We start from the raw sequence: 24,015 nt of genomic DNA, 5'->3' as shown, positions 1-24,015 counted from the left end.
CTGCAATAGTTGTTAAGTGTGAAAAACGGTTATTAATCGCTTTTTTCAGTGCCGTTATAACTTCAGAAGGGAGCTAAATGAACTGTTGTAACACGAGGACTACTTATAATTTAAAAAATGTCATTTGCATGATGGTATTGAAGCAATGCCTTCTTGTGGAACCTAGGGGGGGGTGTCTTCTCAGTGGTAGCCCCTATCTTAGAACACCTTCCTCCTGACATCTCATTGGTCTTGTGTCTGCTAGCCCATTCACAGTTATCAAAGACCAAAACTAGAGATATTCTTACTAGGTATGTTAGCAGGGAACTATAGCTCAGTGGCTAAAGACACTGAGCTTGTCGATCAAAAGGTCGGCAGTTCAGCGGTTCGAATCCCTAGTGCCGTGTAACGGGGTGAGCTCCCGTTACTTGTCCCAGCTTCTGCCAACCTAGCAGTTCGAAAGCACGTAAAAAATGCAAGTAGAAAAATAGGGACCATCTTTGGTGGGAAGGTAACAGCATTCCGTGCGCCTTTGGCGTTTAGTCATGCTGGCCACGTGACCACGGAGACATCTTTGGACAGCGCTGGCTCTTCGGCTTTGAAACGGAGATGAGCACCGCCCCCTAGAGTCGGGAGCGAGTAGCACATATGTGTGAGGGGAATCTTTACCTTAATAATAAAAAAAATATTTAATATTACATGTATTAACAGCGGCTAGAATTGTCTACAGGCAAAACTGGAAAAATGAAAACATACCAGCTGAAGAAATGGCGATAAAGAAAATATTAGACTGCGCAGTGATGGATAGGCTGACAATGGAAATAAAAGATAAAGGAGAAATGGAGTATTATTTGATTTGGAATGTATGGTATAACTGGTTAGATAGTTATATCTAACTGCATTGCCCTGACAATGCAAAGATTAGGAGATGAAGAATATATAGTATTATAGTAGGATGTTATACGATGTTAAAAGTAAAAAAATATTCAGAATGACTTGGGTAATTCTACTTACAATCCCTAATAATTATTTTGCTGTATGGTTGCTTTGTGTTTATTTTTAATTTGATCAAAGAGGGAATGGAAATTACTCAGAATCCTTTTGGGTTGGAATGGCACAATATCCCTAACAATAAAGCAATAATGATGGTTATTCAGGGTTCTAAAGGAATAAAATGTATTCAAAATGCATCTCTATAACTAAGCAAGTCACATTTCAATTCATTAGATTATTTCTGGGGCAAAGAATAAAATTCAAAGGTTTCCAAAATGCTCCCAAGAATGACATATACTACAATGGCACAGATTGTAATGAATTTTGTTTATTTTATGTTTCTGAATGTTCTGTGTTTCAATTGAACTTCAGGTGCACAAGTATATCTGATCAGGTACCAGGGTTCATAAAATTTCTGACTTCTAGCAAGTTTAAAAGTCACTTGATGTTCATTTACAGGGTGACTGTTCTAAGCATCAAGAACTGTTGCACCACAATTTCATTTTTTATTGTGTACTGTTCTACCTGGTTTCCAACTAATTTTGTTTTAGTTTTATCCTATGAAATATATCACGCCTTTCAATGTTCATGTTAAAACTGTAAAATAGGCTAAATGCAACTAGCTTTTTTCATGTTAAAGAGTGTGAAAATAATTGTGTAAGCTCTGGCTACAGAGACAAACTTGCTAATTCAAATGCCTCCTTTGGATAGAAAAATTTTCTTCTGTCTCTCTCTCTCTCTGTGTCTCTCTCGCTGTCTCTCTCTGTCTCTGTCTCTGTCTCTGTCTCTGTCTCTGTCTCTGTCTCTCTCTCTCTCCCTCTCTCTGTGGATAGGAAAATTTTCTTCTCTGTCTCTGTTTCTATCTCTGTCTCTCTCTGTGCGTGTCTCTCTGTCTGTCTGTCTCTCTCTCTCTCACTCTCTTTGGATAGGAAAATTTTCATCTCTGTCTCTTTCTCTCTGTTTCTAGAAAAGCCAAATTGCTGCTTCAGGAGTCAAATGTCAGCAATGTTAAAGGCAACAGAACATTTCTTAAAATATATTTGACCCTGAACTGCATGTTTTGCCAAACTCAGTCCTTTTGAAAACTCCTTTCTCGTATCAAGAACAAACGCTGCCTAGCATTTGCTCTGGAGGAACTTTCAAGATACAGAAATTACTCATGGTTATTTGCCACGGCACCATCCCAAATATAAGCACCAAGTTCTTGATGAAAATCTCCACTTTCAGAGAAGCGTATCATACATGCAGCGTCTAGGTAGCAAGATAATCCCCTTATGATGCTCAGAAAGACATTCCCTATGATGCGATCCAGCCAGAAGATAGGCCATTTAATAGGTTTTTCCATCAACCTCTGGAAGGACTGCGGAGCCCAAGAAACCAATTTAGCATAAACTTTATTCGGTTTTAGAATTCCCGCCCCCACCCCGTCACCATCAAGTTTATTACTCCTAAAGTTCTTGCTTATGTTACCTGCGGCCTACTTTTAATGATCTGTCAACCGCAACTGGCGAAGAAGAATATGGAAAGGAAACAAGGCTTCTAATTCAGCTCCGCTTCCAATTTTAATAATCTCACCTCCAATACCAACTTTACACATTCCCCTTTAATCCAAAAACGTGATCGCATCTGCCACTTTGGTTCCAATGACTGCATCCTGATTCATTTTTCTCTTTGCAGCATGTGTCTGCCTTCTGACAAGCCTAAAGTAAAATTTAACACAAACGCTACATACCGCCTAGTTTTGCATACTTCATGTACCATTACTGATTGTTTCCATTTCAGGCATCGACTGAACCAAACCAAAAAAACAAAAACAAAAAACTTTCTCCTAACCAAGAGGCGGCACAGAAAGGGTTGAGAGGGGAAATGGAATCTAAAATCACTTCTGAATGCTTTATCTTCCTGATTTCTTCAAAAGCAGATGCAACCATACTGTTGTGGCCCGCCAGCAGCTCAGACAGTGAGGAGGTTGGGGAGGAACATGGGCCAGTCCTGGAGTCTGGGGAAGGCTCTGATGAGTGCTCTGCGTCGGAGGCAGAGATGGGGCCAGGGCCGTCCGACAGTTATCAGCTGCCTTCAGAATCGAATATCAGTGGGGCAGTAGAACAGCTGGAGCCTGTTCCCGATGTGCGCATGCGCAGAGATGCCAGGAGAAGAGAACAGCTAAGGAACAAGGGCCAACTCAGGAGTAAAGGTACAGGTGGACGGTGAATGGCCCCTCCCATAGGGAATAAAGAGGAGCGAAGGGGAGGGGAGTTTGCAGGAGACAATTAGTTCAATTCATTAGGGTGAAGATCTGACTTCTTGCCAACTAATTGCTGCTACAGCGTGGCGTTTGGAGGTATCGGTCTGGCAACTCTCCAAGCCTGATAAAAGGTCTGTATTTGTGAAATCTCAAGAAAGACTGTGTGCCGGGACTTTGCTGGAGAGGAATTTCCCTTTAATCTAAATAAAAGAGGTTTTATCGGGACGAGGAGTCTGCTTCATGATCTTGGAAGGCCTAAGTCAGAACACATACAATGGCATTGCCGTATTGGTGCAGCCTCTCACAATTCATACAACTTCAAAACAAAGCAAAATCAAACTACACGCAGTTCAAACCCCCACAGAAGTTACAGATTTGTGCAACTACTTAAGAGAGGGAAAATGCGGAAACACTGTGTGATGGACCACATGAAGCGACAATTTCTCAGGAAATAAGGAGCGCAGTCCAGAAAGGGAGTATGAGACATTAGGCAGCACAACCTAAAGCTGGGTAGGAGACAGAGGAAGAGAGTTAGGACAGCCAGTTTGTAGAATCTCTCAGGATGTATCCATTAGGGAGAGAGAGCAGTAAACGTTTAGTACGGCAAGATTCTGTCTATTGGATGTAAGCAAATGAAAGACTGAACTTCGGCTGGAATTTTCTTTGTCTTTCTTGAGCTAAGCTTGACACATTGTGCTTCTTTTTATTTTTCTGATTTTTCTTTTCGTTCTGTCCAACTCTGAAAAATATTGGGAAGAAATTGTGTTAAGGGTCTCAAGGGCTTCATCCATTTATTCAAAAGCAAGATTATTTTCTGAAAACTGAACTGAATTTTGTATGGAGGAAAACGTCAGCCAAAGAAATTCTGAGTTTCAAAATGGGCCTGGATCCAAGCAGGGAGGGGGTAGGGGGGGAATCTCCAATAGATTTCCAATAGATTTCTAGAGATGCTGGACAGTAGCTCAGAATGTTATCCATCTCTCCATTCTAAGTTCTGCCTTCATTTTTTTTCCCTAACCATGTGACTTGTAATCAAGTTTAAAGATGGGAAAGAATTCTAGAAGCTGTATTCTGTAAACTTTTTTACCCATTCCACCTTAACCTCAAATTCCATGGTAGGTAGAAGGAACAAATAACTAAAAATTGAGAACCAAGCATTTAACTTTCCCTTTGGTGTCTACGGATTTAACTGCAGGCTTTTTCTTTGATTTTTATATATTTTCTCTCAAACTCACTCAGGAATAATAAGAATTAAATTTTAAAAACTGAAAACAAAATGATGTTTAATTGGACAGTTAAGTTTCCATTTTTTACTTTAGTCCACACTTTTTTCATACAGAAATGAATTCATGCAGAAATAAAGGTCAAACATTAATACAATCTCAAAGGCAAAAGAGGTTTAGTGAAAAAGTAGATGTATAGTGCAAGGAGTCTATTTTTTTTCCCCTTTCTAACCTTTAAAAATGTGAGTCTACAGGTAGTCCTCGTTTAGTGACAATTAGAACCAGCAAAATGGTCACTAAGAGAAACCGCAACTGCAGTTACAATCTTACTTCAGTTTTCCTTTACTTTACAGACCTACCAAAGTCACAAATGTGATAACTGGGCATAAAGTTACTTTTACATCACCATTGTGATTGTGATTGCTAAATGAGGCAGGCAATAAAATGAGGGATTCCCTGAATTTAGAAAACCTTTTCAGTCTAGTGAAAAGAAGGACTAGGGGTAACATGATAGCAGTGTTCCAATATTTGAGGGGCTTCTACATGGAAGAGGGGGTGGTCAACCTATTCTCCAAAGCACCTAAAGGAAGAACAAGAAACAATGTATAGAAACTAATCAAGGAGAAAACCAACCTGTAACTAAGAAGAAATTTCCTGATAGTTACAACCAGTGGTGAAATCTGAACCGGTTTGCTACCGGTTTGTTGGCCGTACATGTGCACGGCGTGTCAAGCACACGCTGTGCGCATGTATGTGCTGTGTGCGCACATGCGCTGTGTGTGCACATATGTAGTGTACACACATGCACAGTGCGCACCAAAAGGAGGCTTGGGTAAGTAGAACAGCGAAGGGAGGATCAGCTGTGCCACGCGGTTTAGCTTTGCTAGAAAGCAGGATTTCCTGCTGCGCGTGCATGCACAGGATGCACCAAAGGAGGCTCAGGAAGGGAAGTAGAACAGCGGGGGGGGATCAGCTGTGCCACGCGGTTTAGCTTTGCTAGAAAGCAGGATTTCCTGCTGCGCGTGCATGCACAGGATGCACCAAAGGAGGCTCAGGAAGGGAAGTAGAACAGCGGGGGGGGGATCAGCTGTGCCGCGTGGTTTAGCTTTGTTAGAAATCCTGCTTTCTAGCAAAGCTAAACCGTGCGGCACAGCTGATCATCGGAAATACCGTTCTGAGGAACCGGTAGCTTTTTTTAACTACCGAACCAGAGCAAACCAGTAGCATTTCACCCCTGGTTACAACAATTAAATCAGTGGAGCAGTTTTGCCTCCAGTAATTGTGGGTGCTCCATCCCTGGAGGCTTTTAAGAAGAGACTGGACAACCAATTGACTGAAATGGTATAGGGTCTCGTGCTTGAGCAGGGGGTTGGACTAGATGATCTCCAAGGTCCCTCCCAACTCTGTTATTCTGTTTCGGAAAGGGACAAAGAATTCCAGAAGTATCAGTTCTTATAAGACCACAGACAGATTGCAGCACACATACACAACTCCCTACGTGAGATTTCAAGGACGTACAAAAAAGTTTTAGATGAAGACAAAGGTTAGTGCTTTGATAACTACATCCATCTTAGCCTTCAGTTAAAAATACGGGGCTGCTATTAACTCACACTGTGTTTCATCCTGCCAGGCATGTTTGCCAATAAAGTTGAATTCAATTATTAGTAGAGATTAGTTCCTATACCTTTCCACTTCTGAACTTTAGCACCAGCAATTAAAATATAAAATAGCCCAGTCAAAACTAATCTTTGTTTTGGTCAAACTTTGAAAGAGCTTTGCCATCATGGGCCAATATTATTTTTCTAAAGAGCAACATCGCCCTCTAGTGAGGACAAGAAAAAAAATCTACAAAAATGGACAAGGACTATCAAAATATACATTAACAGCGTTTTTAATCCTGCTTTTCCATGCAACGGAGCCAACAAAAAGAAATAACAATACAAGTTTGTTTACCAAGAGATCAACATTTAAAAAACATGTTTATAATAAGAAATTGAGCTTGACTGTGTCACCTTTTTTTTACTGAGTTTTTCTTAACTTAGATGCAGAAACTCAAAAAGGAAAGTGAAGTTTAGAAAACTAGAGATGATTTTATTACATGGCTTAGGAATGTTTTACAATAGACAAAACTTGGTTTTTAATTGCTGGACAATTAAATGCATGAGGATGGAGGATTCCAATTAATGCAGGAGACTAGATTGTTGAAAGGTCCATGAAGATTCTCAATCATCAAGCAACTGGACTTCCTTTTGTTTTTCCTTGAAGACATTTCGCTTCTCATCCAAAAAGCTTCTTCAGTTCTCAGTTCTCTCTTGAATTGACAAGCTTCTTGGATGAGAAACGAAATGTCTTCAGAGAAAAACAAAGAAAGTCCAGCTGCCTTTTGAAAAAGCACCTTTGGGACATGCTCCTGAAGCCTTTTGACATTCACACAACCATTTCCTTAATCACACTATGAGTAATTGGTAATTACGGGAAATGAAATACTAAGGAAGGGATATCCAGAAAGCAAAAGCTTTCTTGAACTTTACTACACCTGGAAAGGATGCTAGGAACCGTAATACCTTCCTTGAGGTGGAAACACTGAGGACTGGCATATTGAAATAGCACTAGGTTAGAGAGTTTAAATAATCTAGAACCATGATGGCGAACCTATGGCACGCGGAGCCATATCAGTGAGCACACGAGCTCAGCTCCAGCGCACATGCGCGCGCCGACCAACTGATTTTCGGGGCTTCTGGGCCCACCGGAAGTAAGGAAACAGGTTATTTCCTACCTCCGGAGGGCCTGGGGTGGGGTGGGGAAGGCCCGTTTTTTGCTCTCCCCAGCCTCCAGAGCCTCTCTAGGAGCCTGGGGAGGGTGAAAACGGCCTTTCCCACACCCCCAGGAGGCCTTCCGGAGGCTGGAAACAGCCCATTTGCCGACTTCCGGTGGGACCGGAAGGCCCGTTTTTTACTCTCCCAAGCCTCCAGAGCCTCTCTAGGAGCCTGGGGAGAGCAAAAAACGGGCCTATCAGGCCCCCATGCCATTGCTTGCCAAAAGCGGGGGGAGTGCGGGGACGGGTCACGCACACACGTGCAGGGAGCATAGAATTATGGGTGTGGGCACACACACACATGACCGCCCCACACGACCCCCGCTTTTGGCACGTGATGGCAAAATGGTTAGCCATCACTGTTCTAGAATGTTCCTTATTCAAACACCAAGCAAGAACAAGATTCCCTCATTTCTTCTTTTAGTAGACAACTTTACTGAGGGTGGAGGTTTGTTCTCTGAGCTTGTGGGTTGGTTGATTGCTAGCCTCGCAACGAAACGTTCGGAAACCAACCCACAAGCTGGGAGGACGAATTTCCCACCCTCATCCTATACCCGAACTACAGATATCTGCCACCATCGCAAGGCGTCCTTACTTCTGCATTCTGTTCCCCAGTAAAATAAGAAATATTCCAGTGGTTTAAAAAGCTAGTAATTAAGAAAGTGAGTTCCCATGCAGGTAAATTATTCTGGCATCTAAAGTTCAGCTGAAACTAATGAGATTGTTTTTTTGAATAAAGTTTAGATGATCAGCCAGAAGAGGGCAGCATCCAGATGGCCCTGAAAGATGGCTTCGATGCAATTATGGATACATTTACGGTACCTATCAGCAGCTCCTGAAACAAACCTTACCTCTTGTTGGCCTCATGAGTGGGTGTGTAATCAAGGCAAGCACCTTTAATGTGCAATAGACAAATACAGCTGGCACACCTACACTTCACCTGAAAAAATGTCCAGGTTTGGATCCAACATGCATACATTACATAAGGAGGGAGAGAGGCAGGAAGGCAGGAAGGGAAAGAAGGAAGGAAGGAAGGAAGGAAGGAAGGAAGGAAGGAAGGAAGGAAGGAAGGAAGGAAGGAAGGGAGGGAGGGAGGGAGGGAGGGAGGGAGGGAGGGAAAGTAGGAAGGAAGGCAGGAAGGAAGGAAGGAAGGAAGGAGGAAGGAAGGAAGGAAGGAAGGAAGGAAGGAAGGAAGGAAGGAAGGAAGGAAGGAAGGAAGGAAAGAAGGAAAAGAAGGAAGATAGGCAGAAAGGAAGGCAGGCAGGCAGGAAGGGAAAGAAGGCAGGAAGGAAGGGAGGAAGGCAGGGAGGGAGGGAGGAAGGAAGGAAGGAAGGGAAAGAAGGAAGGAAGGAAGACAGACAGGCAGGAAGGAAGGAAGACAGGCAGGAAGGGAAAGAAGGCAGGAAGGCAGGCAGGCAGGCAGGCAGGAAGGAAGGAAGGGAAAGAAGGCAGGAAGGAAGGAAGGTCCAACACTCAATGCTGGTTGAATGAAGGGTTGGCTGCACCTACCTATTCCTGCATTTGCTCCTGTGATTATGATCACCTTGCCACTCAAGTCTCGGCCTTCTAATACTTCCATTGCCGTGGTGTTACCGTCATACTTCTGCTTCATGTTGCTTTTCATGGGATTATCTTCCACGGTGAATGCCATTCTGGGATCCAGGTATGTGGTCCTCTTGTTTATATGGCTTTGAAGTAAAACAAGAAGGTTTTTTCGATGTCAATATCTCATTTTAGATAGATAGATAGATAGAAGACAGAATTCTTTATTGGCCAGGTGAGATTGGACACAAAAAGAATTTGTCTTTGGGGCATATGCTCTCAATGTACATAAAAAGAAAAGATACATTCGTCAAGAATCATAAGGTACAACATTTAATGATAGTCATAGGGTACAAATAATACTAGGAAACAATATAAATCGTAAGGATACAAGCAACAAGTTACAGTCATGCAGTCATAAGTGGGAGGTGATGGGTGGTAGGAACGATGAGAAAATTAATAGTAATAGTAGTGCAGATTTAGTGAATAGTTTGACCGTGTTGAGGGAATTATTTGTTTAGCAGAGTGATGGCATTTGGGAAAAAACTGTCCTTGTGTTGAGTTGTTCTAGTGTGCAGTGCTCTATAGCGTCGTTTTGAGAGTAGGAGTTGAAACAATTTATGTCCAGGATGTGAGGGGTCTGTCAATATTTTCACAGCCCTCTTTTTTTGACTCGTGCAGTATACAGGTCCTCAATGGAAGGCAGGTTGGTAGCAATTGTTTTTATTACAAGCACAGCTACATACCTATACATTAAATCAAAACGGAAACTCAACCTTGAAGCAATCAAGAGAGCCATTTCCATCAAACTGAAAATATCAGCTCAATCAGGTTTTTTAAAGTTTCATACCATTCTATACCCTACAATGGACATCTCTGCATTTGCAGAGTGGCAGAGGTAGAAGACCTGGCTCACATCCTATTTGATTGTTGCCTTTATAAGAGAGTGACAGACAGGTACCTTGGTCTAAATTCCAAATGAAGGACCTATTGGGATATCAAAACAACTTACCTCATGTGCGGCCAGAATCTGAAAACAACATTTAACACATCACAGGACTTAAGCAAAATGATTCGGTTGAGATCGGCATATGTGGGACTAATTGGGATAGATTGTAGGGGTGATACCGAAATATAATTTTATTTAAGAGCCTGGTGGCGCAGTGGACTAAACTACTGTTAAAGTAGTATTTAGCTGCCAGCTGCCTGCAATTACTGCGAGTTCAATTCTCACTAGGCTCAAGGTTGACTCAGCCTTCCATCCTTCCGAGGTACGTAAAATGAGGACCCGGTTTGTGGGGGCAATAAGCTGACTTTGTATAAAATAGAACACCGCTTGGGGGGGGGGGCAAAAAGCCCTACTAAGCAGGCATATACAAAAGTATGAAGGCTATTGCTTAATGTATTGTAAGCCGCCCTGAGTCTCCGGAGAAGGACGGCATGTAAAAATCAAATTAATAAAAAAAATCAAACTAATAATTTATCTATATATTAAATTATTGTATTTTATTCCAATTTCATTTTAAACTTTATTTTATTCCAATTTCATTTTAAATCGTATTTTATTCCAATTCCATTTTAAATTGTTTTTTATCCGATTTTAGTAATAATTTGTGCCTGGAACTCTGCACTTTGATATGGCCCAAGGGCTAATCAATAAAGGGAAGTTTCATAATTCAGAGAAGTAGTGCAAAATTAAATGATGAGAGTCTTTGATTCTACTGATTCTGCTTCAGTAAAGATAGAGTAACAGAACCGGAAGGAACCTCAGAGGTCTTCTACTCCAACCCCCTGCTCCAGCAGGAAACATTATACCCATAATGGTGAACCTATGACACGTGTGCCACAGTTGGCATGTGAAGACATATCTGTGGGCACGTAAGCGTTGCCCTAGCTCAGCTCTGGCGTGTTGGCTGATTTTTGGGTCTTCTGCAGTCACCAGAAGTCAGAAAATGGTCCGTTTCTGGCCTCCGGAGGGCCTCCAGAGGGGTGGGAAAGGCCATTTTTGCCCTCCCCAGGCTCCTGGAAAGGCTCTGGAGCCTGGGGGAAGTGAAAAATGGGCATTCTGGGTCCACTGGAAATTGGGAAATGGGCTATTTCGGGCCCCCCGGAGGGTGGGGAAGGCCCGAAAGCCTCCTAGAAAGCCTCTGGAACTGAGGTGGACGAAAAACAGGCCTTCCAGTCCCACTGGAAGTTGGGAAACGGGCTGTTTCCAGCCTCCAGAGGGCCTCCGGGGGAGTGGGGAAGGCCGTTTTCACCCTCCCCAGGCTTCAAGAAAGCCTCTGGAGCCTGGAAGGGTGAAAAACGGGCCTACCGGGCCCACCGGGCCATCACATGCCAAAATTGAGAGGAGCCCCGCGGGGGGCGGGGCACATTGAATTATGGGTGTGGGCACACACATGCGCTATCACACACAGAGACACATACTGTGCTCCCCCCCCCCACTTTTGGCACGTGACAGCAAAAAGGTTAGCCATCACTGCCCTTTACCATTTCAGACAAATGGCTGTCCAATCTCTTCTTTAAAACTGTTGCAGCACCCATGACTTCTGGAGGCAAGCCAGTCCACTAAATTAATTGTTCTATCTGTTAGGAAAAGATCAGCTATCGATGAGAACTACGTCAGTGACAGCCTTCCTGCAATTTTTCAGAAGCGGTCTTGGTATAAATACAAGTAAGCAAAATGTCAGCATTCCAGAAAATCCCCCAATTCCAAGTAAAAACTTTGAAGCAAGCATTTTTCAAAGTTCTATTTGCCAAAATAGGTAAACTGGCACATCTGGGAAAACCCGAATCTGAGAGATCCGGGTTTTCCCTCAGTAAGTCAAAACCCCCAAAACCATCCCCTCACTCCTCAGTCAATCACATGCTCCCATCAACCACCGTCCCATCTTGAGACCTCACTCTGACCCCTCCTTCTCCAGATGCAGGATCGCCCTCACCTTGACCGACAGGAAGAGTGCTATTATGTCTAAAGGCAATCCCTCTACTAAATCCCCCCTCCTACTTTCCAACAGACGAGAAGGTGGCAGCATGGAAGCTTCTGGCCTAATATGGCTTCCAAAGCTGAGAGAAAAATGATTAAAAATACAGTTAGGCTCCTGGAAGGAGAAACTAAAAAAGAAACTTCATTCAGACCTTCTTATTTCAGCAAGCCGGACTGGCTTAAAATTTTAATGGGCTATTTTATGGGTAAAGGGTTTTAAAATTTGGGGAAGCCAAACTGATCTAATTCTGTTTTAATTTATTTTAATTTTTATACTGTATGTATTTTAATTTTGGCTGTTCACCGCCCTGAGTCCTTCGGGAGAAGGGCAGTATACAAATTTAATAAACCTAAACCTAACCTAAACCTAATCACACGCCTCTTTGCATGATCTAAAAATCCAATTGTCACTTTAGGATATCCAACCTTAGTTAAATCGAAGGAACAGAGAAACTACTTACATGAACACAAGTCTTCCTTTTGCTACACAGCTCCTATGCCGAGAAACCTCTCAGAGTGTGTGAAAATGTTTCTAAATTCTGTCTCAATTTCTTAAAGCTGTTTAACAAGTTGGCTTTAATATTGTTACGCAAAAGCTTCTCATTTGGATAAATTCAAATGTGGCTTTGTGAGGGTGTAGGGTTAGATCGTACAGCAATAAGGAGCCTGAGTGGCATAGGAGGCTAATGCCTCCTACTAAGGCAGCATTTAACATCCAGCTGCCTGCAATTACTGTTAGTTCAATTCTCACCAGGCTCAAGGTCAACTCAGCCTTCCATCCTTTCTAAGATGGGTAAAATATGGGGACAATAAGATGACTTGTATAAAATATACAAAAGTATTAAGGCTATTGCTTAACGCATTGTAAGCCACCCTGAGTCTCCGGAGAAGGGCGGCATATAAAAATAAATAAATAAATAAATAAAAATAAAATAAATAAATAAATAGCACTTTGGACTTATGTACTGCTTCACAGTGCTTTAACAATGCTCTCTAAGCGGTCTACTGCCCCCAACCAATCTGGGTCCTCATTTTACCGACCTCGGAAGGATGGAAAGCTGAGTCAACGTTGAGCCCCATCAGGATCGAACTCCTGGCAGTGGGCACAGTTAGCCTGCAATACTGCATTCTAACCATGGCATTCTAACCACTGTGCCACTATATGTAGAGTATATGAGTAAATTCCTTTAAAAAAAATATGTGAAAAGGATAGTCTAAACCAGTGTTTCTCAACCTTGGAAGCTTGAAGATGGGTGGACTTCGACTCCCAGTATCCCCCAGCCAGCGCTGCTGGCTGGGGGATTCTGGGAGTCGAAGTCCACCCATCTTCAAGCTACCAAAGTTGAGAAACACTGATCTAAACCAATAAAGGAGAATGTTTGATGCTCCGGGTTGAAATGAGGGGTCGGTGGTGCTCTATGGGCTTGGCAGCCTCAGAGACCTTAAAACATAATATACATTGTGGGTTCCTTGGGCATTTCGTTGCCCAACTAGGTAACATCATCAGTACATGAATGTTACTTAACTGGTTAATGAAACATTTGCAAGAAAAAAGCCAAGCTCAGAGTACCAAGCACTCCCACAATTCAATCCTGAGCTACAAATATTCTCTTCTATTGCTATAATAGAGATCAGTGATGGCTAACCTTTTTGCCGTTGCAAGCCAAAAGCGCGGGGAAGCGGGGGGTCACACACGTGCCCACACCCATAATTCAATGCGCCATGCCCCGCTTTTGGCACGTGATGGCACTGTGGGCCCAGTAGGCCCGTTTTTCGCCCTCCCCAGGCTCCAGAGGCTTTCTTGGAGCTTGGGGAGGGCAACCCTCCCTCCTGGAGGCCCTCCAGAGGTCAGAAACAGCCTGTTTGCCAACTTCTGTGGACCCAGAAGGCCTGAAAATCAGCTGATCGGTGCACGCATGCACACTGCAGCTGAGCTACGGCAACGCTTGCATGGCCACCGATATGGTTCCACGTGCCATAGGTTCGCCATCACGGATATAGATTATTTAAGGTTTTGGCCTGCTTTTGTCCAATAGGAAAATGGGAAAAATCTGGCTGTCCGTTCTAGAATCTCTCCATTTCCAAAGGCCCTTTCCCACAATCCTAAGGAAAAAGGACTTCTTTTGTGTCACTTCTAAGCTGTAGGATGACCTCCTTTAAAAGAACGGTTCGCATTCCACCTTCCAGATTCTTTTTCTAAAAAAAGGACCAAGACGCGTTTATTTTTTGCTTAGTCTTTGAAACCGGTGCTTCATCACTTTTAATATTTTTAAAGGCTTGTCCTGGATTTCATGAGTTTTATTGTTTTGCCTTGCAATGCAACTTCTTAATCCTTCTTCACAGCAAGGCAGAAGAAAGTAATTAATAATTTCAGCATACACTGGCAAACCCAATGTCTGTTGTAAAGGCACAAGGAAATATGCAAAAAAAAAAAAAGGGACTGCACACTTACTTCTACTTAACAGAATGTATCAGCACCGGATTTAATCAACAACAGACAACCTAATAGTGTTACATATCTTTTCCTTGTTGTTACTTTTAATAGCAAGTAAACGCAGATACTTTTAAGAGGATTTGTTACTTGTCGTTCTGTTACACTTCAAAAAGATCACAGTTAACATTTCTTTGGGGGGAAAATTAGTTTACATTCTTATGTTGTTATTTAAATTATATACATAAAGGTAAAGGTTCCCCTCACACATATGTGCTAGTCGTTCCTGACTCTAGGGGGCGGTGCTCATCTCCGTTTCAAAGCCGAAGAGCCAGCGCTGTCCGAAAACGTCTCCGTGGTCATGTGGCCAGCATGACTCAACGCCAAAAGCGCATGGGACACTGTTACGCAGCACTAGGGATTCGAACCACTGATCTGTCATATTAACAGACATGGTAAACATGATCTGTTCTATTAACAAACGTGGTAACAGAATGTCTTCCTAATACTTAACATCTACTATTGTAACTTATTCTAAGCCATTTTTCCTCTCCCTCTGCTGACTTATTTTCATTCTAAATCAACAATATGGGCCTTAAGTCTCACTCGAACAATCTGTTTTTTTAGGCCGGGGGGATGGAAAACTGGCGAAACTGCACAGCTGCAAAAAACAGATGCACGTTCCATGCTTATCTCCCTCAAGGCTGTATCCCTGCAGCAGTCGAAGGGATACAACCCGCAAAATTGCTCCGTTGGCGAATGTGATTGATGACATACCTGGGGGGAGGGGGGAAACAGGGTCATAATTGGAGCATAAATACATAGGGTCAGAGCTGGCTTCACTTGGGAACGTGCCGACATGAAGCTCCTAATAAATACCTATATTTCTTTTGAAGCTTGGCTCAAGACTCATGATTTAATTAGGGCATCCTTTGGAACCCTGACATTCTCAGCTTACAACAGTTCACTTAGTGACTATTCAAAGTTATGACGACACTGGAAAAAGTGACTTTTCCACCCCCATATGCATCCCCATAGTTACGTGATTCACATTCAGATGCTTGACAACTCACTCACATTTATGACAGTTGCTGTGTCCCGGGGTCAAGTGATGTTCTTCTGCAATCTTCGGACAAACAAAGTCAATGGGGAAGCCAGATTCACTTAACAACCATGTTACTATTTTAACAACGGCAGAAATTCACTTTAACAAATGCGAATTGGAACTGAAGAAGTTTCTTGGATGAGAAGCAAAACTTCTTCAAAGAAAAACCAGAAAGTCCAGTTGCCTTTGAAAAAAAGCACCTTTGAGACTGGAAGAACAATGCTGAGCACCTGAAGAAACTCTAATAAATGAAAGCAGCTTGTTAAAGCTTGGGCAATCCTACATTTGCATTGAAAACGCTACTTTAATCGTAAAGATTGTTGAGCTGTCAGTTTTCAAGGTAGATCCAGTCACGAAACCGGTAACACAATAATTATAGGAATGCTACTTGATTGTTGTAGGGTAGGATAACATGCCTGTGAAAGCTTGCTCATTTTTCTTGATTCCTTCTTACGCCAAAGAGAGAATCAATACAATATTTTGAGGGGGGGGTTCCAGACTTTCTCTTTCTTAGGATAAATTATTTCTCTTCCTTTAACAGCCCATTAAAAGGGGACGCGGTGACTCAGTGGCTAAGACACTGAGCTTGTCGATCAGAAAAGTCGCCGGTTTGGCGGTTCGAATCCCTAGTGCCGCGTAACGGGGTGAGTTCCCGTTACTTGTCCCAGCTTCTGCCAACCTAGCAGCTCAAAAGCACATAAAAAATGCAAGTAGCAAAATAGGGACCACCTTTGGTGGGAAGGTAACAGCGTTCCGTGCGCCTTTGGCGTTGAGTCATGCCGGCCACATGACCACAGAGACGTCTTCGGACAGCGCTGGCTCTTCGGATTTGAAACAGAGATGAGCACCGCCCCCTAGAGTCGGGAACGACTAACACGTATGTGCGAGGGGAACCTTTACCTTTGCTTTTTAACAGCCCATACATTCCTTCATTATGGTTATCTCATTCTCTACACTATCACAATACAAACTTATTTGGAAGGGTTTTTTTTTTTTTTTACTGGGGGGCAGTTATTCGCTGTTAAAAACACTTTAAGGCAATAATAGGTTTTAAAAGTAACTTCTGAAAACATGAAGTATGAATTTTAAAAAGCAGTATATAATTTGGGACAATTTAAAATATTTTTTAAAAATAAAGAAATGATTTCTCTTGAGGGTTTCCTTTATTGCTCTTAGCAGATGGGGAGAAAACCTAAAAACTTCTATTTCCCTACTGATTAAATCACCCCAAGTGAATTCTTAACTCTATCTAGTTCTTAAATCTATGATAATATTTTTTATTTTATTTTTTTTATTATTCATATTTCTATGCCGCCCACTCTCTGAGGACTCTGGGCGGTTTACACCAAAGACAGTATACTAAATAGCATACTGCCCCAAACAATCTGGGTCCTCATTTTACCCACCTCAGAAGGATGGAAGGCTGAGTCAACCTTGAGCCAGTGAGATTTGATCCACTGATCTGCTGAACTAGCAGTCAGCTGAAGTAGCTGCAGTACTGCACTCTAACCACTGTGCCACCTCGGTTCTTTTCTTAAATGAATAAGTAGCTCCTAATCAATTGAAAGCTATGTCAAATTCCTAGCTTCCATGCAACCTCCGAGTTTTGCAAAGCAGGAAGGATTTAATGGCATAGAAATATTTGAAATCACTTTACACTAAGTTAGTCTATCAAACTATCAAAGTCTACTCTGGCAATAGCTCTCATGGTAACTGGCCCAAGGACTTCCTGTGGCTTGCCAAATGAAAACAATAGGATAAGTATTTCTGCAAAAATATCTGTTCTGTAACTTAGCCCTGAACTCTCTAAATGTCTGACTTGAACCAAAAGTTATAAGTTTCCAAATATATATATATGTGTGTGTGTGTTTATTACTACGTTGCTCTTTCTCCAAGGAGCCTGTAGCACTTCATGGCAGATTTTTAATTTTGAATAAACCCATTGCTTTGCAATATAACCAAACAATGCCAAAAGAAATACATACAAAAGTTAAAGCAAAGTTCATGTGCAGAAAAAGGGGACTTAGGGGACTGGAGGCTAAAACATATGAAGAACGGTTGCAGGAACTGGGTATGTCTAGTTTAATGAAAAGAAGGACTAGGGGAGATATGATAGCAGTGTCCCAATATCTCAGGGGCTGCCACAAAGAAGAGGGAGTCAAGCTATTCTCCAAAGCACCTGAGGGCAGGACAAGAAGCAATGGGTGGAAACTAATCAAGGAGAGAAGCAACTTAGAACTAAGGAGAAATTTCCTGACAGTTAGAACAATTAATCAGTGGAACAACTTGCCTCCAGAAGCTGTGAATGCTCCAACACTGGAAGTCTTTAAGAAGAGATTAGATAACTATTTGTCTGAAATGCTCTAGGGTTTCCTGACTAAGTAGAGGGTTGGACTAGACAACCTCCAGGGTCCCTTCCAACTCTGTTATTCTATTTCTATCTATTTGAAAAAGAAATAAAAAACAACATAACAGGCAATCTTACAAGCTCCCTAGACTACAGTCTCTGATAACTGTGATATTACAAGTGCATAGCAGACAAAAAAACACACACACACACACACTTTCATCCTGCTTTTTCTATATGCAGGGAAACCTATTTAAATCCAAGACTGTCATTTTCTAAAACACACTTATTTTTATGCAGACCCTGCATAAAAGTAGTCACTTCCTTTGACTACAGCAAGCAACAAACTTGCTTATTTATTCCATTTGTACATTGTCCAGTTCATTCATATAGCAAAAATCCAACCCCACTAAAACCATATTGAAAACTCAATTAAACACAAAACATAACCAGAGTCAGCCTCTCCTGCCTGAGAGAATGTTCTTTTATGCCATTTTCCCCACAACCATCCAATGAACAAGATAGAATTGAAAGAGAAGGACAGGCCCAATTCTCTCCAGTACATTCCATAACAAGATAATTTAGGTCTCCCTCATCCTAGTTTTCCAAATTTGCCAACTTTAAGACTTGGCTGGCTGAGGAATTCTGGGAGTTGAAGTCCACAAGTCTTAAAGTTGCCAAATTTGGAGGTCCCTGTCCTGGGCTAAGGCCCTTAACCCACTGCCTCTCAATCCCTCAAAACCATGCAAAAAAAATTTCCAACTTACTCCACAAAATAGACTTGTCCGTTTTCGTCTGTCTCCTGTTCCCATCCATACGGTAAGTCTAGAAGGAGAAATAGAAGATGCATTCAGTGCTGCAGTTTAAATCTTTCATCAGTTGGAGGAGTAGAACTAAATTTCTTTGTTGTTTGATATAAGGTAAAAGTAAAGGTTCCCTTCACACATATGTGTTCGTTGTTCCCAACTCTAGGGGGCGGTGCTCATCTCCGTTTCTAAGCCAAAGAGCCAGCACTGTCCGAAGATGTTTTTTATGTGCTTTTGAACTGCTAGGTTAGCAAAAGCTGGGACAAGTAACAGGAGCTCACCCCTTTATGAAACACTAGGGATTCGAACCGCTGAACTGCCGACCTTTCAATCAACAAGCTCAGCGTCTGAGCCACTGAGCCACCACGTCCCTTTTGTTTGGAATAGAGTAGGGTAAAAAACAAAACAAAAAACACAGGGTATTGGAGAACCAACAAAAACAAGAAATGTTTCCACTGGCTAACAATATAACTGTTCCTGCTGTAACAATGTAACTGATATTTTGTTCTGGGGTACACACAAAAACAAGCCACCTGCACAAGGTTTCTAAGTCAAAGTGAGTAATCTGCAGTGCCTGAATACATCAAATCACACAAGAGGACCATGTTTCTATGGCCGCTCTAGGAGGAGAGGTGGATGCTATAGAAAAACGACATCTTTTAGCTTCAGGTTTTCCAACCTCTGGAAAAATGCTGGATTCTATGATCATTATGATATCAATGTAACGAACATTGTTGTAAACACTTTGATGATTATTTCCTAAAACTATTTGTACCCAGACAACACACTGTTTAACTAAAACGGGAACTTTTTTATGTTATAAAATGAAAAAAAAAATATGCAAAATAAAATAAAATAAAATAAAATGCTGGATTCTAAATAGTTTCTATTTGGATGCTCTACCGCAGGGATCAGCAACCTGCGGCTCTGGAGCCGCATGTGGCTCTTTCACCCCTCTGCTGCGGCTCCCTGTTGCCAGTCGGCTCCACAATCGATAGGGCTTTCAGTTAGGACAGGTAGAGGAAAAAGGATGCCATGCTAGGAGGAGACTCTATGGTGGAGGAACCAGACTTCCAGTCAGCTCCAGAATTGAATGGGGGGCTTCTGGTTAGGACCTTTGTGGCTCTTTGAGTGTTTAAGGTTGCCGACTCGTGCTCTACCAAATCAGGCCAATGCTGGTTGGAGGTCTCTTCCTTCAGCCAGCACCTTCCACTCCAGGACTGTCTATTTCCATGAGATCTCAGAAATGATTATTCTGAGCAGAGAGGGAAGGAGGGACATCTGAATGTAAAATATGGAAATATTGCTGGTGGATTTGTTAGAGGACTTCTGCAAGCCCCATTTATCCTCATTCCATTCAGAATAAATTCACATTCTACACCATGGGACTTATTCCAGATCAAGTGATGCAGGCAAGCATAATATTGTGTTTTATTGGATTAGAACCGTGATGGCAAACCTATGGCATGCCCAGGTCAGATCTCCGTGGCATTTCTTTCGTGAGCTTCTGTTTCCCTGCAAACAACGAAACAGAAGCTCACAAAAGAAAAAGATCTTACCTCTTGCTGCACTGCCAGTGTTGGAATGCCCCACCTCCTGCCAGCCAGCTGGTCTTTGCGTATCTGCTGCGCCTGCACGCATGTTCATGCATGTGCACATTCATGCACACGCATGTTCGCACATGCGCACATTTGTAAAGCAAGCACCTTTCGGTTTGGGCATGCACCCGCGCCGTTTGGGCACTCAGTGCCTAAAAGGTTCGCCATCACTGGATTAGAATAACGGTGAGTGAGTAGGTGGCTATTTATTTATTTATTTATTTATTTATTTATTTATTTATTTATTTATTTATTTATTTATTTATTTATTTATTTATTTATTTATAAATTTGTATACAGCCCTTTTCCCTGAGGACTCAGGGCGGTGAACAGCCAAGTAAAAGCATAAACTACAAACATTAAAATACAATTAAAAGATATATATAAATTTGGCCCCATGATTAAAAACAATAACAAACAATTAAAAATATTTTAAAAAGTGTTTTAAATTTTTAAATTTTCTAGATTAAAAAAAAAATCTGTATTTATTTCTGGCAGGGTTTTTTTTAGCGGTGATTGCTTTTTAGTTATTTTTTTAAAGATTCTGGGGAGAAAAGTATCACTGATGGTAACATGTCAGATGCCAGCCCCAAATTCTAAAAATCATACTAGTCTTCTGCATGTGTGTAGCTCAAGACTCAGTTCTTCTAAAGGCAACAACACTGGAAGATCCAAAATCAATTTTAAACAATTTTAGTCCGCTCTAATTCTGGATAGTAGATATTTAAAAGCTAAAATGCATAAAGAGCAATTCTGAAGCGCTTATGCAGCAACACAATATTAAAATAAATCAAACAACTTGTTCTTGGTCATACAAGGATTAGTAGAAACTTTTGCATGAAGATTCCCCCCACCCCCCTTTCTGGAATCCCTTTCCAAGGAAGATGGGTGGCTCAGAAAGATTAAAAATAAAATAAATTTAACAAGCAAAGTCTGAATACAAACCTCCAGCAACTCTTTTCCGTTTCCCAGATTTTGGATGATCCCATTGAGTTCTCTCTTCCAAATGACTAAAAGAATCGGAAAACATATCTTTTTTTAAAAAAAAGCTTTTTCACAATGAAGGATTTGTCTCTGTGTGTATAGAATAGAATAACAGTGTTGTTAAAAAATGAAAACCTTGTTTCATTTGTTAACATGATTAAGAGTAAACAACATGTATCATTAGCAAATGGATGGAAAATGAAAGCATCTGGAGAAGGCATTGCATATTGTTCATGTATAAAGGAGCATTTACCTATGTTGTATGTACCTAAACTACGATTTAACTTGCTATCTGTGAACACATTATTAAAAGCTGGGTTTGTAGTAACATTTAGGGGAGATAAATGTCTGAAAGAAAAGGATGGTACAAGTGTTACTGCAAAGTTAGAGAACGATTTGTTTGTTCTGAAAGATGATCCATTAATCATGGCTAATACTAACTCAGTTCACGATAACATGAAGCCACATGATGTATGCATTCACTTGCTGCATAGGCGTTTGGGACATATAAATTTTAAGGTGTTAAAAAGGGATCTTAGAGGTCGTCTAGTCCAACCCCCTGCTTAGGCAGGAAACCCCTAGAGCACTTCAGACAAATAGTTATCTAATCTCTTCTTAAAAACTTCCAGTGTTGGAGCATTCACAACTTCTGGAGGAAAATTGTTCCACTGATTAATTGTTCTGTCAGGAAATTTCTCCTTAGTACTAGGTTGCTTCTCTCCTTGATTAGTTTCCACCCGTTGCTTCTTGTCCTGCCCTCAGGTGCTTTGGAGAATAGCTTGACTCCCTCTTCTTTGTGGCAGCCCCTGAGATATTGGAAGACTGTTATCATGTCTCCCCTTGTCCTTCTTTTCATTAAAATAGACATATCCAGTTCCTTCAACCGTTCATACGTTTTAGCCTCCAGTCCCCTAATCATGTTTGTTGCTCTTCTCTGCACTCTTTCTAGAGTCTCCACATCTTTTTTACATCATGGCGACCAAAACTAAAGTCACCAAAGCTAGTTGGGTGACTTTAGGTCAAACACCAGGAGACAGTGAGTTCTAGCCCCATTTTAGGCAAAAAAAAGCCAGCTGGGTGACTTCGAGCCAATCACCAGGAGATCGTGAGTTCTAGCCCCACCTTAGGCATGAAAGCCGACGAGGTGACATTGGGCCATCCCTCTGTCTCAGGCTGTAAGCTTTGTAAATTACTATTGGGCTGTGTAAATTATTTTTATCCTGACTTTGTTATTGGGTTTTTTAAAAAATATTTTATTATGACACAGTATCACAATCGCATAACAAACAACATATAAATATCTCCTCTTTTTTTTAAACAGTGTTTCTTTGTGGTCTTCTTTCCGCTTTGTATCTTCCCGCCCATATCTCTTTTACCGTTTCATTTTCTTCATTGTCCCTTATGTGTTTTTTTTTTCATTGTCCCTAGTGTGTTTTGTTTTGTTTTTAAGGTGGCAAGGGTACTTAAGAGTCTTCCTTCCTCCTGTTTTTCCCCCAGTAACAAACAACCTCCCAGGGCAGTTATTGTGGGGGGAAAATAGGAGGAAGGAAGACTCTTAAGCAAGCTTGCCACCTTAAGAAGAAGAAGAAAAGAAAAGAAAAAAAACAATAACAAAGTCAGGATAAAAATAATTTCCACCAGCCCAGCCTCCCACAAACTCCACCCACAGCAAACACCTGGCAAATGGGGACTTGTCAACCTGCAACTCTGCAGCATCTCCTGCGCGTCCTCCCTTAGCCCACCTGCAAGCCCCCTCCCCCAAAAAAGGTGGGCTTCGTGCAGCCCCCCCCCCAACTTTGGCTTCCTGCACCCCTAGAGCCATGCAACAGCCCCCTTTTTCCCAGCTCTCCCCCCCTCCTCCTCCTCCCCCCACAGGGAGCCCCCTTTGCAGCCCCCTCCCCCGCCACTCCATCCCTCCCCCTCAAAGGAAAGGGATGCTGAGGGGCTCACTTGGCGTAGTAGACCCAGCCGTCCTTGGTGGTGCGCTCTTCCCAGCCGGGCGGCAGCTCCTCCTCGCTGTCCGTGTCGTCCAGCCCGGCAAACTTCAACGCCGCCATGCCCTGCGCTGCGCTCCTTGAAAAGCCACCTGCGCTCCCGCCTCGCTCAGCGGACAGGCGCAGCCCCTTCCCACCGTCCGGAAGAGACGCCCCTTTCCGCCCAGCCCCCGCCAATCCCAGGACCGGGAGGCCGCGAGGCTCGCTGGGAAATGGAGTCTCCGGCTTGCCAAACGCACGTGGGAGCCAAGACAGCTGATTGGGAAGGGGGGGGAGGGGGGGAGAGAGAAGCGTCGCAGCTGTTGCTGCTGCTGCTGCCGCCGCCTCGCGCGCGCTCGGCTCTCGCGCGCAGGTGAGCGGCCGGGCGAGGGAATCAGGCAGGGCGGGTGGGAAGGGCGGGGACGGGAGGGTCTTACGGAGTTGTGGTTGGTGCAATAAATAAATAAGTAAATAAATAAGTGAATGAACGAATAAATAAATAAGTGAAGAAATAAATAAGTGAAGAAATAAATAAATAAATAAGTGAATAAATAAATAAATAAATAAATAAATAAATAAATAAATAAATAAATAAATAAATAAATAAATACAGGTAGAAAGGGTGGGAGAGTCTATGGAGTTCTCGTTGGCGCAATAAATAAATAAATAAATAAAATAAATAAATAAATAAGTGAATGAACGAATAAATAAATAAGTGAAGAAATAAATAAATAGGTGAAGAAATAAATAAATAAATAAGTGAAGAAATAAATAAATAAATAAATAAATAAATAAATAAATAAATAAATACAGGTAGAAAGGGTGGGAGGGTCTATGGAGTTCTCGTTGGCGCAATAAATAAATAAATAAATAAAATAAATAAGTGAATGAACGAATAAATAAATAAATAAGTGAAGAAATAAATAAATAAATAAGGGAAGAAATAAATAAATAAATAAGTGAATGAACGAATAAATAAATAAATAAG

At 41.9% G+C, this 24,015-nt stretch overlaps 1 protein-coding gene across 1 annotated transcript in view; it reads right to left on the bottom strand.

Moving 5' to 3' along the window:
* The window catches only part of WWOX (WW domain containing oxidoreductase), a 609,400-nt gene extending 586,188 nt beyond the window's left edge, over nt 1-23,212 (bottom strand). The window contains exons 1-4 of the mRNA XM_087877071.1: nt 23,005-23,212; nt 21,016-21,080; nt 18,434-18,491; nt 8,765-8,943 (exon numbers count right to left, since the gene is read on the bottom strand). Of these exons, the coding sequence (XP_087733197.1) occupies nt 8,765-8,943; nt 18,434-18,491; nt 21,016-21,080; nt 23,005-23,111 (409 nt within the window). The 5' untranslated portion in view covers nt 23,112-23,212. The remainder of the gene's footprint in view (nt 1-8,764; nt 8,944-18,433; nt 18,492-21,015; nt 21,081-23,004) is intronic.
* Nucleotides 23,213-24,015: the final 803 nt, after the last annotated feature.

Source organism: Pantherophis guttatus, chromosome 11, assembly GCF_059756535.1.
Source record: "Pantherophis guttatus breed Tessera chromosome 11, ASM5975653v1, whole genome shotgun sequence".
Lineage (NCBI taxonomy): Eukaryota > Metazoa > Chordata > Lepidosauria > Squamata > Colubridae > Pantherophis > Pantherophis guttatus.
Note: the sequence above shows the minus strand (reverse complement) of the source record. Positions and strands in the feature narration are given on the sequence as shown.